This window comes from Neophocaena asiaeorientalis, unplaced genomic scaffold (assembly GCF_003031525.2).
Source record: "Neophocaena asiaeorientalis asiaeorientalis breed wild unplaced genomic scaffold, Neophocaena_asiaeorientalis_V1.1 scaffold78, whole genome shotgun sequence".
NCBI lineage: Eukaryota > Metazoa > Chordata > Mammalia > Artiodactyla > Phocoenidae > Neophocaena > Neophocaena asiaeorientalis.
This window is the reverse complement of record NW_020175018.1, coordinates 6,699,022-6,712,815: the sequence shown is the minus strand read 5'-3', so window position 1 is coordinate 6,712,815 and position 13,794 is coordinate 6,699,022. Positions and strand designations below refer to the sequence as shown.

The window sequence follows — 13,794 nt, the reverse complement described above, 5'->3', positions numbered from 1 at the left end:
CGATGCAGGGGACACGGGTTCGTGCCCCGGTCCGAGAAGATCCTACATGCCGCGGAGCGGCTGGGCCCGTGAGCCATGGCCACTGAGCCTGTGCGTCCGGAGCCTGTGCTCCGCAATGGGAGAGGCCACAACAGTGAGAGGCCCGCGTACTGCAAAAAAAAAAAAAAAAAAAAGAATTAGCTTTAAAATATCACACTTTCCTGTTTTTTTTTTTTTTTCCTCCTCAGTCAGCTCTGCTAGATCTTCTTCTTTTCACCTATAAGCACTGGAGTGCCTCAGAGGTTTGTTTGTCTTGACACATTTGTCTTCTGCATTTATACTCTCCCTAAATGATCTCATTCAGTCCCTTGGATTTAATTTAAATGCCATCTACAAATGAGCTAATTACCAGAGTTACATTTCTCCCTTGATCTCTACACTCAAAGATCTAACAGTGCACTTGACATCTTCATTTGAATGCTCTAAGTCAGGGATCCCCAACCCTCGGGCAGTGGACCGGTACCAGTCCGCCACCTGTTAGGAACCAGGCCTCACAGCAGGAGGTGAGCGGCGGACGAGCAAGTGAAGCTTCGTCTGCCGCTCCCCATCGCTCACATTACTGCCTGAACCATCCCCGCACTCCCCCACCCCTGTCCATGGCAAAGTTGTCTTCCATGAAACCAGTCCCTGGTGCTAGAAGGTTGGGGACCGCTGCTCTAAGTGGCAGGGTAGCCTTAACACATCCAAAACAACTCTTTATTTTACTATATAAGCTAAGCCCACTTTACTCCTAGTGTTCTTCATTTTGGTGACTGGCACCATAGGAGTCACATTTGCTTCTTTTCCTTACTGCAGATGCAGTCTGTCAGCAAGTTCTGTCAGCCTGACATTCAACATGACCTTCATTGCTATCATCCTTGTCTAAGCAACTGTCATCTCTCTGAATTACTTTGACACGCTCTCATCTGACCATTCTGCCTTCTCTCTTGTCCTCTCATCCTCTGACCCCCACCCCACCACAGTCCAGTCTCACATAACAACCAGCGTGATCTTTTAAAAATGTAAAACCAGATCATGTCGTTCGCATGCTCAGACGCTCCAAAGTCTTCCTATCCCTCTTGGAATAAAATTCAAACTTCCTCCCATGACTACATTTTTTGGGCCTCTGCCTTTCTCTCTGACCTTATCTTCTGTTACCCTCTCCCTTGTTTGCTTAGGCTGGCCTTTCTGTTTAACAGGTTGAAGTTTGTCTTCTGTTGCGTAGAGAAGATTAGGCATTTCTTTTTATAACAAAGTACCTTGCTGCATTTCTGACAGGTTTATATGTGAACTAGAGGTGACGAAATAAATAAGGAAAAGGCTTTTTACAGGTGGCGATTTATGGTTTCAAAGCTTTTTCACTGAATTTGGTTGGAAAAGAACCCTACATTCTTTCTTTGACCAGTTATTTTCTTGGTTACCCCCACCAGATTTTTTTGATGCCTAGCCAAGGAGCATGAGATCATCTTCAGGAAACACTTATTCTTTTTTTTGGGTTAGCTCCTTTGGCCATCTTTCAGCAAAGAAAATGTGAATTTTAAGGCAGTATTGTTATATTTGGGAGGTTCCAGGCAGAGCATAATGAACAAAGTTACACTTCAGCTAATTTTTATATGTCATTTATCATAAAAGAAAGATTCTCAAATTTCAGATTTTAAAGGGAATTTAGATCTCATCTAGTTAAGCTTTCCTAGTTTGTAGAGGAGGAATTTGAAGCATTATATCCTATGGAATATCTACATATACCCTCTGAAATGTTTACATTAAATCATTGGGCAAGGAATTATTATCCCATTTTACATATTAAAAAAGTGAAACTCAGAGAAGCTATTTGCTGAAGGTCACATAGCTGTAAGAGGTTCAGCTGAGAGTGGAACTCATATCTAACATGAAATACATACCATTTTTCTTATGTTATGTTGCCTCCCAAAGAGGAGTTGTAAGCTGTTAGAAAAGCAAATTCATATTATTCGTTCCTGCTCTGTATGGACTTTAAAAGTTATGATCTTTATTTTTATTGTAAAAATCAATCTTCAGTTTTGTACATGAAATGTTTTAAAATTGCTTGAGCTTTTGAAATACTTTACAATATGCATTTGGTACATTTTACAATGTATTAATTTTGTAATCAGAAAAAAATTAAGATAGTAAAAATAAAAGTGATAAGTGCATACTAGAGACAATTTAAAAATTAGAGGGGAAAATTCACTTAAAGGACTGTTGCCCCTCACAACTATTGGTAGCATTCTGGTGTATTTATGTCTTATCTGTCTTTAATTTATTAATTTTCTTTTTCTATAGCTGTGTTCCATGTGCATGCTGTTTTTAAAAACTGATGAGTTTTATTGTTATACTTGATTCCTCCTTTACTTTTCAGATAACATATTTACCATGTAGGCTTATTTTTTCTTATTGATTTCTCATTGCGGCTTGTGACATAAAACAAATTGAAATAAGAAATTCTTCTGGAAAAAATATTAAATATTCTAATATAAATGGTTTAGGAGAGTGAAGCTGTATTGTGATAAGCACAACGACAAACATTTGAAGGTCTTACCTAGAATAGTAGAGAGCCCCAAAATAATAAGCATGTAGGTCCAGTAACATTGTAGGAGCAAAGTATTAAAAGCATATATATATATATATATATATATATATATACATACTGTTTTTTAATAAGACCTTTTCTTGACACATTGCAAATGGCATGTTATTGGAACGCATCCAGAATTATTCTGTTTCAGAACTATTAATTTTTGAGATATTTTTGTATTAAAGTTTAGGACGTTATCAGAAATTTTTCTTGAAAATTATTTCCGTTGGACATTTTTAATAGGGGGAGAGCATGTAGACAGATTTTATACATAAAGCAGGTTTTGACTTTTCCAACCTGCAGAACGCTTTGACATTTATTTTATTTTTAGAGCCCAAATCTACAGTTTCCTAGTATGTATTTTTCAGCTATTTTTATTGTCACGATGATATACAGCTAAAGAGGGATCGGGATATAAGAAGATCTGCGAAGAAACCAGTACCTTAAGTGTTTATCAACGTATGAGAATATACTACTTTGTTACATATATGAAATACATTGCTAAAGAGGGATCAGGATATAAGAAGATCTGTGAAGAAACCAGTACCTTAAGTGTTTATCAATGTGTGAGGATATACTACTTTGTTACATATATGAAATATACCATTAACACTATCAGGCCTTAACAAAGTATATGATTAAAAGTGATATTTACATGCAAATTTGATTTAATTCAGAGTTACGTGTTCATATAATAAAAAAATGTCTTTCTGAATAAGTTCATGAAGTTTCAAGGAACTTTGCTGTAATCACATAAGAATTGAGATGTATGTTAATAATTTTCATTCTTTTGGTTTTTCATATCTTGTTCCAGTTGTCAGACCATTTTATTCCACAGCCTCATTCTTGTTCCCCTTTTTTGTAAATATTTCACTAGTAAGGAAAAGAAATCAAATAAAATTACTTATGATACTTTTGCACTGAACTATATTTAGCTTATCATGTAAAAATTTCATTGTCTTCCTAGATTTCTTTGTAGAGTTTACTCATTTATTTCTGTAATAGGAGTTCTGAGTGTCCCTTTGAATCTTTGTGGAATGTAAATTACTCTACACATTTTTGTTTCCTGTTTGCAGATGTTATGCTGCTTCAGTCCTTACTAGAATGTCCTTACTAGTAGGGAACCAAAGGAGTATTATTAAGAAACACATAACTTTGCTTGCCTCCTTCCTTTTCATTTTCTTTATTAATTGTTTTCATTTTTATTTTGAATTTTTAAATATAAAACCATATGGAGAGGGACTTCCCTGGTGGTCCAGTGGTTAAGACTTTGCCTTCCAATGCAGGGGGTGGTGTGTTGTTTTGATCCCTGGTTGGGGAGCTAAGATCTCATATGGCTTGGGGCCAAAAAACCAAAAACATAAAAAACAGAAGCAATATTTTAACAAATTCAATAAAGACTTTAAAAATGGTCCACATCAAAAAAAAAATCTTTAAAAAATATGGAGAATAATATAACAAAGAATTAATAAATATTAACACTTTGGTATTTTGCTTAATATTTATACATATTTGAAATAGAAAATTTGAAGTAGAGCTGGAATTCTTCCTCTTTGTTTTCTTCCCTGCTCTCGTTTTTCTCCCTCCCTCTACAGAGACAAACAGCATATAACTTGCCTATACCCTCTTAGTCTGGATTTAATTTTTACTGCATATGTATGTATCCATCTGCCCAAAGTATTATGTATCCATTTGCTTAGTATTATTTAGTGTGGTTTTTAAAATTTTTATTTCAATCAATCAATTTTTACAAAATAAGTAAGCACTCTCCTTCTTTACGTATCATTCTACAATTTGCTTTTTTCAACCAACGTTGTTTTTAGGATTTATGTGTGTTCATACATATGGTGTAGTTCACTAATTTAACTACAGTATCCCAACTATTAAAATAATACAATTTATCTATTCTTCTTTTAATAGGTCTTTAGGTTGTTTTTATTTTTTCTTTGCAAATTGTTGGCCTGCTTTTGGTATGTAGTCAGTCAATCAACAAGGGTTTATTGCGACTCTAGTCATGTACCTAGCCTTTCCCTACAGAGTTTACAATCTAGTAGGGGACACAGAACTGATATGCCTGTTTAGTATAGAAATAAGATGGGGTAGAAACTGAACTCTGTGCAATCTCTGTTGGATAACTTTTTCTGGTTAACTCTTAAGGTTTTTTGGTTGCAGGTATGATTTATTTAAAGTTACTGTGCTTTCAGAGTAAATCTTTAACTTCTTGAAATGATTTGCTTCTTTTAGGTGCTTGTTTAAATTGCCAGGATAATAGCAGAGGGGATCATTGTGAAGAATGCAAAGAAGGATTTTATCAGAGTCCTGATGCCACTAAAGAATGTCTTCGCTGCCCTTGTTCAGCAGTGACATCTACAGGCAGTTGTATCATAAGTAAGGCCTTTCCCTAAATCTTCATTTTTAGAGGAAAAATCAGTGAATCAATTATCAATAGGTAGAAAGTGTGTTGATAAAATTCTAGATGCTGTAGGTGAAAGGGAGTTATAAAAATTGTATAGGTTTTCCTTTCTAGGAATTTGCAGTCAAATCCAAATACATATGTGAAATGAGACATGAGGGAGGGATGAGGAAGTTTTTGTTAAAACTGTATTTTGTTCCATCTGACATGACTAAAGAGGAAGGAATAAAAATATTTTGAATGCCTATCCATCTCAATTGCTCAGATTCTTTATGTAAGCACACTTCTTTCCTTCTATACCTAAATAGATTTTCTGGGTGGCCCTATCATTCTCACAACAAACTGGACAATTAATAAATAAGGTGTAAATTATTAGTTTGAATTCCATGTGTTTCTTAAGTTTGAGAGGAGATAGTAGGCAGGGTGTGTAAACTGTTTTGGTGGGGGGACTAGTAGTAGTTTTGCATTTTCAATTGTAGCTTGAAATTTTACTAAATTATTTTGATGTTCTCTGTCAGAACTCGGTGAATTGGAACCTGAATGTGTCCGGTGTAAAGATGGTTACATGGGCCAGAACTGCAATGAATGTGACAATGGCTATTACAATTCTGACAGCATCTGTATGGAGTGCCAGTGTCATGGCCACGTGGACCCAGTTAAAACTCCAAAGATTTGTAAGCCTGAGAGTGGTGAGTGCATCAACTGCCTCCATAACACCACTGGGTTTTGGTGTGAGAACTGCCTAGAAGGTTATGTTCAAGACCTTGAGGGAAATTGCATCAAGAAAGGTAAAACTTCACCTAAGGTTGTAAATTTAATATTTAAACCTAGCAGTGAAAATTTCAGGACAGCTACTTTTAGCTTTGTAAAAGCTTCCGATCCTACCAGAGAAGTTTTCTGGAAATAGATTTTGATAGATATTTGCCTAAAGAGATTTCCTTCTATTCCTGTTGCTCTCCTGAGACTGCAGAGTCAACTCTAGAAATCTGAGGACCAAGACAAAGTCATTGCAGTGTTCTCACATTTTCTCTTCATCTGTTTTTAAAAAATATTTTAAAAGTCCTGTCATTTCTTTTATCCTTTGCTTCCTGTATTCTCATCACTTCCAGTGATCATCAAAGGTCTTTTTAAGTAGAAACCTATATCTGGTTAGAAGTTCCAGCTGAGAAACAAGGGTTTATTCTAACTTCTGTCCTAACTTTGGGCTTAAGTTTTCCCAGGTGTGATGGAGGAAACAGTAAAAAATATTCCTCAATTTTTAAAAGAGAAAGTTATTTATATGGCAAAATGTTTCTTTCAGGGAAGTTCAGTTAGGGTTTAGATGAAAATTAATGATTAGAAATTTAGGATGAATTAGGGATATTCAGGCTTTATTAGGTCATAGAGATTAGGCCATGCTCTTCTATAAACCATTCTTTGATATTCTGACAGATGCTGAACACTGGGTTGATAGGCAGTTGGTCTGTGGCAAGGGTTATCCTTCTGCCATTTTCTTGATATCCTTATTCTGCTGTTATCAAGGCTAAAAAGCTCAGATTGAACCCTATCATTAGCCTGGAGGTCCTGTCACTCAATTCTCTTTCCCACTAGAGGCATACCTTGTCCATACTTAGCTGACAGGACTGAGATGATTTTTCTTATTAGTTATTAGGAAATGTAAAACATGCCTCTTTTTAGGATAGATTGATGTGTCTGACTTTAGTGAATTGTAATGATAATAGTAATCATTTTGTTGAGTGCCTACTATGTGCCAAGCACTGTAAACATTAAATGTGATAATGTCATATAGTACATTATCTAATTTAATCCTTCCCAAGAACTCTGCAAAGTAGATATCATTATTCCCATTTTATTGATGAGGAACCTCAGTTTTAAAAAGATTAACTGACTTATTTATTGCCACATGGTTCTACTTGATTCCAAAGCTTTTGCTATTTCTACTGAGCTATGCTGCATTAAAAGTACAAAGTATAGTACCTTAGTTATAAAATAGCTATAACATACATAAAGGAAGAATCACTACGCTTGCAATGGCTGTTTTCTGTCTTGGCTGATATCAACTTTGGATATTTAAAATGTGTTTTTCAGAAGTAACTAGAAATACAATTTTTCCTATTTTGTTTTTGCCTCCATTGAAGAGAATTTTACCTTTATGAAATGCCATCAGACATGTTGAACTTAGTTCAAATGATTATTATCTAAATCACTTTTAACCAAGTGATTTAGAAGTCTCTAGTGACATATTTACTACCTTTTTAGGAATTTGTATGAATCTATTCAAGAGTACAGAAGGTTGGAAAACTCCAACATTAGAATTTTCCCAAAGATTTTAGCATAGATATTATACACTTTGGATAACAGCCATGTATGTAATAATCTAGCTTTCTAGACCCTGATTCTTTTCATGATATTTCTTAAAAAGTTATTTTTAACTTGCGTTACCGTAAAGCAGAGTATCATGTCAGCATCCCATATCAATTTCCACTACCATGTATATTTCTTTTATGGTTTCTTAAAACAAGATATTTTGTCTTTTACATTTCATTCTCTGTTTTTATTTTCAGAAGTTATTGTTCCAACACCTGAAGGTTCTACCATTTTGGTTTCCAATGCCTCTTTGACCACATCAGTGCCCACCCCTGTTATAAATAGTACATTTACCCCTACAGCCCTGCAGACTATCTTTTCAGTAAGCTCTGCTGAAAATAGCACATCAGCTTTAGCTGATGTATCGTGGACCCAGTTTAACATCATCATTTTGACAGTCATCATCATCGTGGTGGTGCTGCTGATGGGTTTTGTGGGGGCCGTATATATGTACCGGGAGTACCAAAACCGGAAACTCAACGCCCCCTTTTGGACCATTGAGCTGAAAGAAGACAATATCAGTTTCAGCAGCTACCATGACAGCATTCCCAATGCAGATGTGTCAGGACTGTTGGAAGATGATGGCAATGAAGTGGCTCCCAATGGGCAACTGACCCTGACGACACCAATACATAACTATAAAGCCTAAGGAGCTAGAGCTGTTCTCCTGGATTGTGAGACCACAGTGCTTACTAAAACAGCATCAGCGCCTGGGCCGAACAAAACCTGGGTAGAGTCACTGAGATGAGAAAGCAAAGGCATATAGTGCATCTGAAATTTTCAGGTACAAATTTATAATGTACTTAGCCTATTACTCTTAGATTTCCCATGAAGATCTGAAGCAGTCACTGACAATAAGGACTTGAAGTAAAGTCTATTTTTGTACCAAACCACATGGGAGTATAGAAAGGCGGAACCGCAGAGTGCAGCCCAAATCCACTTTGACCTCCAAATAGACTTCTGGGGAAGTGTTTATCAGACCAGCGGAAACAGGATGATGGATGTGGAGGGGGAAAGGACTGCCAGAAGACTTCATCTCCATTCCTGAAACACATTTTTTTAAAGGAGGGGTCAGGGGTGATATTCATTGAGGAAAAGCTGATGTTTGGGCTGTATCACAATAAACAACCTTGATTATTTCCAGAATAGGGGCAGAAAAGTCCCAAGAAGATCTTTAGAAGGGTTTGATTTTTCCTTCCAGAATTCTTGCTCAATGATAAGATTAAAGCACAGGATAAGCTTCTAATGGTAGAGAGAGGGAGGCAACATCTGGGAGCAGGAAGCTGATGGTCCCTCCTTGGGGTCTCAGTGTAAATGATAAATTGTCTAAAAATAAGGAATATTCCTGCCTCTAGAGAAATAAGGTGTATATAGTTAATGTAGAATATCTGGTCAGCATTGTATTTGTATCTATTTGTAAAAAAAACATGTCATATTTTATCATCTAGAATTTATTTGTACAGCAGTTAATGGAGTTGTAAAAAGAAAATATGGGGTTAAAATACTGTAAAATAGATGGCAATATTGCTAGAGCTGGGACTCTGGTGAGCACCAGTCATTTTTAGTCCCTCTTTGGACACTGTTGAAATTCATAAGAGGTTGGATGTTTCTAATTTTTCTTTCCCTTTTCAATCTAAAAGTAGAGTCTATGGTCTTGGCTTCCTATAGATTCAAGCAATAGACTTTGCAGACAGTGTTTGTTAAGCTGGGACACAGGCTGCACTCTCCAAACTACTCACCTGATTAGACATTAGCCTCTATATATTTTACATAGATTAATGTAGAATATATTCTCATTAAAGAATTTTTTAAAATGTAAAACATAGTCTTCCAAAGGAATTAGAAATATTTTAGTTCCAAAAGAAAAGCCATCATTATTACTTGGGATCCCCTGTGAAATATCATGCCTGTGAAATATTTATATTCTCCCCCCACCCCAAAATACTTCCTACATTTGAACGTAGCCTGTCACTCACATGCCATGAGGTGTGTACCATCTCTCTGCAGTGCTACAGTTCTTGTATCTTCTGGTCTGGTTAGAGGGTAGCTCTGTAATTGAGTGGCTATTGTTGGTCCTTGCTTTTAGATGCAGTTTTTTCTTAGAGGCTATCTCTACCTTTGCTCTCATCTAATTATGATATTGACAGATTGTAGATTAAGCAAGCCAGGAAAGCAGCCAGAAGTCAAATAGAGATATTTATTAGGAAGGAGAGCAAACTGTCAAGTGGTTAGAAAAAAAAAACAAAGATTAGACCTCGGAAATCCAAGTTGGTAACTCTGCCTAACTTCCCCCGAGAAGAACCTGGAATGTGGTCACATCCCTCTGTAGTTGTTCTCAGGGTTTGGAGATGATGCTCTGGAGGATGCACAGGCAGGTAATCTACTTCTGTTAACCTTAGGTGCTCCGAATATTTGGCCATGGTTCGTGAAAGTAGAGATTATATTACATTAAAATTAGTTACTATTTCTATAGCCCTTTGCAGTTTGCAAAGCATCTTTCTATATATGTGTCCTTTGTTCCTCACCATAGGCCCCTGAGGAATAATTGTTGTTCCCATTTTATAGGTGAGGTTAAATGTCTTGTTCAAAGCTATATAATATGTCATTATTAGGCTTGGGATCAGGACTCCTGACTCCGAAGCACATGTTCTTTCAACCATATGCTTGTGCAGAAATTGCCCAGCCATGAACACAAGAAGGCTGGGAGGAAGAGCCCATCTGTGAACGTTTCTAATTTTTCTAAGTACGAGGTACAATCCAGGGCCATACAGCCATGAAGGACTTTGTGGAAAGAACACAGGAGGATTACTCTCTGAAGCCAGTATTGGTGACAAGAAAATTAAAATACCAGTTTGTGCTTCATTAAAGTGAACTAATCCTTCCAAGCAGGGAAAGGAAACCTGATTTCCCCAGCAGCTGCCACATACGCGTGTATAGACTGTGCAGTGCATAGTTCCAAGGAATTGTGTAAAGTGACATACCTGCCTTTCCCCCAGATTACTACCTCCTCAAGCCAGGGATTGAGGATGGTGAGAAATAAGCGTTTGTTAAACAGAAGTTAACCGAATAGAGAAAGAAAGAGTTTGTTGGGGTCTAAGAGCCAAAGCCAAATAGTCTGGATTCTGGCCATGTAGACATTCCACGAAACACACTTTAAAAGATATTGCAAAAACTGAATCACAAAGAACGTTTACCTTTGAATATTTATGAACAGTTCCTAGGTCATGTTCTCAATTTGTCCTGATGGAAAAAATTAAGGTCTTAAAATCTGTTTTAAATAATATTCTTTAGTGTCCCATGCTTCTGCTGGTGGAAATAATTTTGCTCTAAAATGAAATCAATCATGAAGTGATCTACCACCAAAATCAGACTAGGAGACCAGTATGGGATGCATTGCACAATAGTCATTTCTCTAAAGGCATGATCCCCATGGACTATGGCATTTAGCACCAGGATCCCATACGTCCTTTAGAAAGACTAATATTGGAAGAATTTTTGTCTAAGGATTAGGAATGCGTTTATTTTCAAATGAGATAAGACTAGTATGAATCTTATTGATGAATGACAGATATTGCTATTAAGTGATACTTTTGTCTTCATTAATTCGTTTTAGTAAGCCCTTCCGCATTTCTGACAGATGCCCTCGGTAGTGTTGCTAAGTATGTCTGTCCTCCCTTACTTTCCCCTCCCTCCCTCCCTCCCTCCCTCCATCCTCTACCTCCCAGAGGTCTCTTCTAATGGAATTTCTCCAGTTATAGAGAAAAATGATAACAAAAACTAAACCTCATTTATACTAAGGTCCTATGGATCTAGTGTGTTACTCTTAGGGATACCTGGATTCTAAGAGAGGAGAACAGAGCGGACGTGGAATGGGAGGAGATGTGGGGGCAGAGGATTTGTGGAAGCATCAAATTAGATGTCTACTCTCTAGCCCCAATATTCCCAGAAAATTGACCATTAAAGCAATACTCACTGACCCACTAGTTCATTTTGGTCAGCTGAGTGCCTTGAGGACACTTAGTCCTTCTTGTGCTATTCTGGAGCCAGAGAGCTGAAGCAACAGTACTGCTTCCCGACAGCCTCAGTTTGGACTGGGTCATTAAATCATTCACCTTGGACCTGTATTTTCTGTAGCGCATATGGTGAACATAGCACCACTTATCATGAACATTCCCAGGTTCTTATATTTTGAGGTATGTGGGAAGGAGTTGAATTTATATATCTCAAGGAAAGCTCTCTGACAGAAATGTCAGAGAAGTAAAAAGCAACCCAATGTAATCTGTTAGAGCAAAGAAAGCATTTCTGGCCTCATCACGAAGAACCTTTGGTCTATTATGATCATCTTGATAGGAATTTGGAAGCTAAAATGAGTTTGGTGTGTGCAGGGGAGTAACGGAAGGTTAATGCAAGCTTTCCCTTCAGCCCCGAGCCAGTGATTATGCCAAGGGGAGAAGCAGGAAGAACACACTGATTCATCGGAAGAAGTCAAATGACATCACATGGACTAGAACAGTTCTGGATCATCACAGTGTCAGTGGTTGAATGATGCTTTTTCAAAGGCCATTGGGAACCTTTCTTACTTATCATGCATACGCAGTAACTGAACCAGCAGCCCTAGAACGTGAGCCCAGGCTTTAGGTCTGCACTAGTCCAAGAGCTAACTGATTTACAGTGACGTTTTCATGCTAGGCACAAGCCCTCTGTACTACGTTAAATTTCAGCCCAAGCAATTGGGGAGTGTTTCTGAAACATTAAACTTGTATTTATGTCGCTAAAATTCTAACACAAATTTTAAAAACATGTCTCATGCATATGCTGTACTAGGCTTCATGATGCATTTCTAAATTTGTGTATGATTTGAATATATGAAAGAATTTATACAAGAGTATTATTTAAAATTATTAAAAAATAAATGTATATAATTTGTACCTATTGTAGATTTGTTGTTTTACTTTTTTATGTGGTCAGAGTTTTTGGAAGTCTTTTAATATATGTCACAGATCATTTATTTTCAAACCACTTCATGAAAGTCTTTGAACCCTTCATTTACTGACCATGCTTTCTGTTTTAGGAAGTTCCTTTAAAGAATGTTTTCCACTTAGGAAAAGAAATGCCACACAAAGATTTCCCCCTCTCAGAACAAAACAAAACACCCTGAGAAAAAAGCATATATTAACATATATTCTTGTTTGTGCTTTTACTTGTCTCCAATGAGATCCATTGGGTTTTCCATGAAAATATTACAGAAAAAACTTGCTCCTTTTGGATTTCTTTTTCATGCATGTAAAAAATGTCCTTTCTTTAGAATATGAAGGGAACCATGTTCTATGTGTTTGTTAGATAACCTGTAATGAGAGTGCTTTTTTTTACTCTTTTGAGGTACCCTTGGAGATCCTCTATTTTGACAAAGCTCAAAGGATGCCATCTAGAGATCCAAGGGGTACCCTGAAAAATAAGAAAAAATAAGTCAGGCCTTTGTTTTTCCTGAGAGCTTTATAAACTTCAGTTGGTTTATTCAGCTTCAGCTGGTTGATATTTGAACTTTAAAATCCTGTTTATGGGGCTTCCTTGGCGGCGCAGTGGTTGAGAGTCCGCCTGCCGATGCAGGGGACACGGGTTCGAACCCTGGCCCGGGAGGATCCAGCATGCCGCGGAGCAACTAAGCCCGCGAGCCACAACTACTGAGCCCGTGTGCTACAACTAACTGAGCCTGTGCTCTAGAGCCCGTGCTCCGCAACAAGAGAAGCCACCTCAGGGAGAAGCCCGTGCACTGCAAGAGTAGCCCCCGCTCTCCGCAGCTAGAGAAAGCCTGTGCACAGCAACGAAGATCCAATGCAGCCAAAAATAAATAAATCAAATAAATAAATTTAAAAAAAGATGAATACACGTGTTGTGTGTTGAACACTGAACTTCAGACAGTTGCAGAGAAAGCAGGCAAAATGTTTTCTTTGTATGTAATAAGAGTAGGTTTGGGTAATGAAGTGTTTGGGAGGAGATCTTCTTTTGTGGTTTCCTTTGTGTTGTCAGACCAGTTGCTAAAGTCCTGTAATGTCAATAGGTTTTTCTTAATCTCTGCTCCAAATAAGGAAGAGTCTTAGCCCCTCCTTATGCTCACTACCATTCTAACCCAACTGTATAAACTCATGTATAATTTCCTATATATGTCGGGTTATATGATGTCTTTCTCCCTTTGCTGGTACTGTTTCTTCTATCTATAACATCCTTGAGAATGTTTATTCATTCTTTGCAAACCCTTGATAAAAGAAGGTTGATAAGTCCTTAATTTATATTTCCATTTGCCTAATGAAGACCTCTCTTATTGCACATATTTTATTACAAATACTTGTTATATTATGTCTTCCTCAGTAGACTGCATTCCTTGAAGCCAGGAGCATTTCCTCTT

At 37.2% G+C, this 13,794-nt stretch overlaps 1 protein-coding gene across 2 annotated transcripts in view; it reads left to right on the top strand.

Annotated features, from left to right (window-relative positions):
• The window catches only part of MEGF9 (multiple EGF like domains 9), an 85,094-nt gene extending 72,770 nt beyond the window's left edge, over window positions 1–12,324 (top strand). The window contains exons 4-6 of one of the 2 annotated variants that reach the window (XM_024762292.1): window positions 4,856–4,999; window positions 5,543–5,713; window positions 7,589–12,324. In XM_024762292.1, the coding sequence (XP_024618060.1) occupies window positions 4,856–4,999; window positions 5,543–5,713; window positions 7,589–8,040 (767 nt within the window). In that variant the 3' untranslated portion in view covers window positions 8,041–12,324. Of the gene's footprint in view, window positions 1–4,855; window positions 5,000–5,542; window positions 5,813–7,588 lie in introns of both variants that reach the window. The other variant, XM_024762290.1, reaches the window with a different exon arrangement.
• Window positions 12,325–13,794: the final 1,470 nt, after the last annotated feature.